General features: G+C 39.8%; 1 protein-coding gene across 1 annotated transcript; it reads right to left on the minus strand.

The window, feature by feature from the left end:
- Nucleotides 1-1514: 1514 nt before the first annotated feature.
- On the minus strand, nt 1515-2591 carry LOC110929985. The gene has a single exon (XM_022173184.1). The coding sequence runs from the start codon at nt 2589-2591 to the stop codon at nt 1515-1517; it is 1077 nt and encodes a 358-aa protein (XP_022028876.1).
- Nucleotides 2592-2835: the final 244 nt, after the last annotated feature.

Genomic DNA, 2835 nt, shown 5'->3' on the forward strand with positions numbered 1-2835 from the left:
TGATAATACTTCAACGGTCTTTTAAACTTCCTCTCGTGACTATCTTTAAACCATTTTTTCCGTTCTTCCTTTGCCATATCTTTGGGAGTGCCATCAAAGTTCTTATCTTTCAGGATCTCTGAAACTTTTCTTCTCAACTCATCGCGATTTTCTTCTGTAAAGAACTCCATCAGCGTAGGCAACTGAGAAGTATCTTCACTAACACTTTCATCATCTGTCCAATCTTCGACTTCAACTCTGTCATACATGTCGGCATCTTCAACATACTTATACTCATATTCAGGCTGGTGATTGATGTCGAAGGCTTTCAATTCTTCCTCAAAATCGAACTTAAAATCAGGATTCACCATGCGAGTCATTTCTTTAATTGCTTCCAACGTGTAAGTATGAAAATGTTCGCCTTCTTCTCTGTAAGTATCCAATCTCAGGATTAACTTCTCGGCATGTTGAACATTTTGTGCATCACCTGACTCCCCCTTTCCCTCAGCTCCCCCTGATTCTTCATTCACAGAATCATTCATCAAATCATCAACAATCTTTTCAGTGGAAGCTTCAGTTACTTTCACACCCATACCACCCTGAGCATCGTCATCATCGTTACCAGAACCATGACTGCTCGCAGAAAACACTTTCTCATCTTCATCATCTTCTTCGTCATCCTCCTCATCATCATCTTCGTCATCACTATCACCAAATAGCTTGTCAAAAGGTGTATCTTCTTCAAAAAGACTAGATATAGCAGATATAGGTTCAGGATTCTCAACAACCATTGAAGGAACAATTGATCTTTCTGTCACAGCAGAACTACCTTCAACGCCTTTACCTTTATCTTTCATTTGTTCATCAATCTCTGCTTGACATTGTGCCCTGAGTTCTTCAACTTGTAACTCTTCAAACTTTTGTTTAACTGTCGTTCCAAGCATACTTTCAACGACTTTATTCAACATATAGAATTCATGATCTCTGAATGCTTTAGCCGCTCCTAACTCTTTGTTTTTCATCTTGAAGTATTCATTTTGTTCATCTCTTCAAGCTTTTTCTTCTTCAAGCTCAGCAACTCTCACCTTCAAAATATCAATCTCTGATTGATCAGAGTCAATCTTTTTCACCAACTCTTTTTTATCAGTCTCCAACTTCTTCACACGCATTTCAAGAATTCTCTCACGATCAGAAACTTTCTTGTTCTCAGCAGCTAACTTCTTGTTTTCAGCAATCACTTCATCAACTTTCTTTTCAACATTCTTGACCTGTGAGGTTTTTGCAAAGTCAAAATCTCCTACATCATCAAGGCTTACACTCAAATTCGAAGGAGCAGCTGGAAAACCTCGGTACCCCGCAGAACCAAGTGTTAGTTGCATTTGGGTGCGAGGTGGTGTTTGAAAAAGTTCTTGCGATGTGAATAAGGTTTGTTGTGGTGGTGGTGAAATATGTAGTGGTGAAAGATGTATAGGTGATCGTTGTCTGGGTGGTGTTTGCTGTTTTGGTGGTGAAGGTTGTTGTGGAGGTGTAGGTTGTCATGGAGGTGATTGGATTGGTGATTGAGGTGGTGTTGGTTCATGTGGTGGTGTTGGTGGTTTACTGGTTTCTTTGGAAGGTTTCTTCTTTAAGACGATCTTTGGCATTTTAATCTTTGGTGTAACTTTTCGGATCTTTGGAGATACAACTTTCTTTCGTGCTCCAGCTTTCTTTTGACCTACTGAAGGAGATTGTGACTCAGAGACATGTTCTGGAGAAGGAACATAAGCATCATCGTCATCTTTTTCCTGTCTCTTTCTTTTCCTCAACAATTTCTCTTGTTTTGTTGCTTCCTGAACTCTTCTTAAACGTTCAGTCTCGTCAATCTCATCATCTGAAGAGCTCGAAGAACTTGTAGTGCTCTTATCAACATCATCACCCTCAATGTCATCAATGACCTTCTCTTTTCCAGCTTCGACATTAACCGCTTGATCAACTTCAGCAGTCACTGTTGGCCCAGTTTCCAAGACATGAACATTAAACATCATATCTTCACCAGCATTATACAGATCATCTTCCACAGTTACCCCTGGCTCATCTTCTTCAGGTTCATCAATCAATAACGTTTCTGCGGCTTTCTTTTGCTTTTTCTTTGGTTTTGATGATGACCCTTCACCCTCTTGAACTTTAGGAGTGGCCTTTCTGCGTCTCCTCCCTGTTTCTTTGACAAACCATTCATTTTTGATGCTTTTAAACTCCGCAAGAGTTTTCAGCTCTTCAGCATAGGCTGCCTCTTTCAATTCTTCTTCGTTTCTCCAGTTTTTATGATCAACTAGATCAGGATCAACGTAGTTTACATTCTTTATAAATCCGAAGAATTCTGCACCAATCTTTGGTTCAGGGTGATTAGGATGATATCTCGCAAGCTGTTTGAGCGAATCGTTGCTCATATGTGATTGCACCAACAAGTCATCCTTTATATTTTGATCAATTTCTGGATAAGCGTGATCGATCAACATCTGCACGAATCGAGGATACATCCATGTCTTGCTCTTCGTTGTGATTTTCTCTGTCATGTAGTGGAATACAATATGCGAAAAGTTGTACTTCTTGTTCAGCACTAACGCAGTAACCATGTTCATTTGATAGTCGCACATTGTATCGTAACTTCCCTTTGTATGGCTAAGCGACATCAAAATACAATGAATAAGGAACTTGTATGGTTTCTAAAATTTCGACTTCAAATAGTTCCCAACATTCAATGCTCCCTGATAACCCATCCTAAGCATGCAGCCTTTCACCATTCGTTCTGGAAATCTTATTGGCGACTCTGCCTCATCCGGAAAATTAATAACCTCGCGAATAAGCGCTTCAGTGACA

Source organism: Helianthus annuus, chromosome 1, assembly GCF_002127325.2.
Source record: "Helianthus annuus cultivar XRQ/B chromosome 1, HanXRQr2.0-SUNRISE, whole genome shotgun sequence".
Classification (NCBI taxonomy): Eukaryota; Viridiplantae; Streptophyta; class Magnoliopsida; order Asterales; family Asteraceae; genus Helianthus; species Helianthus annuus.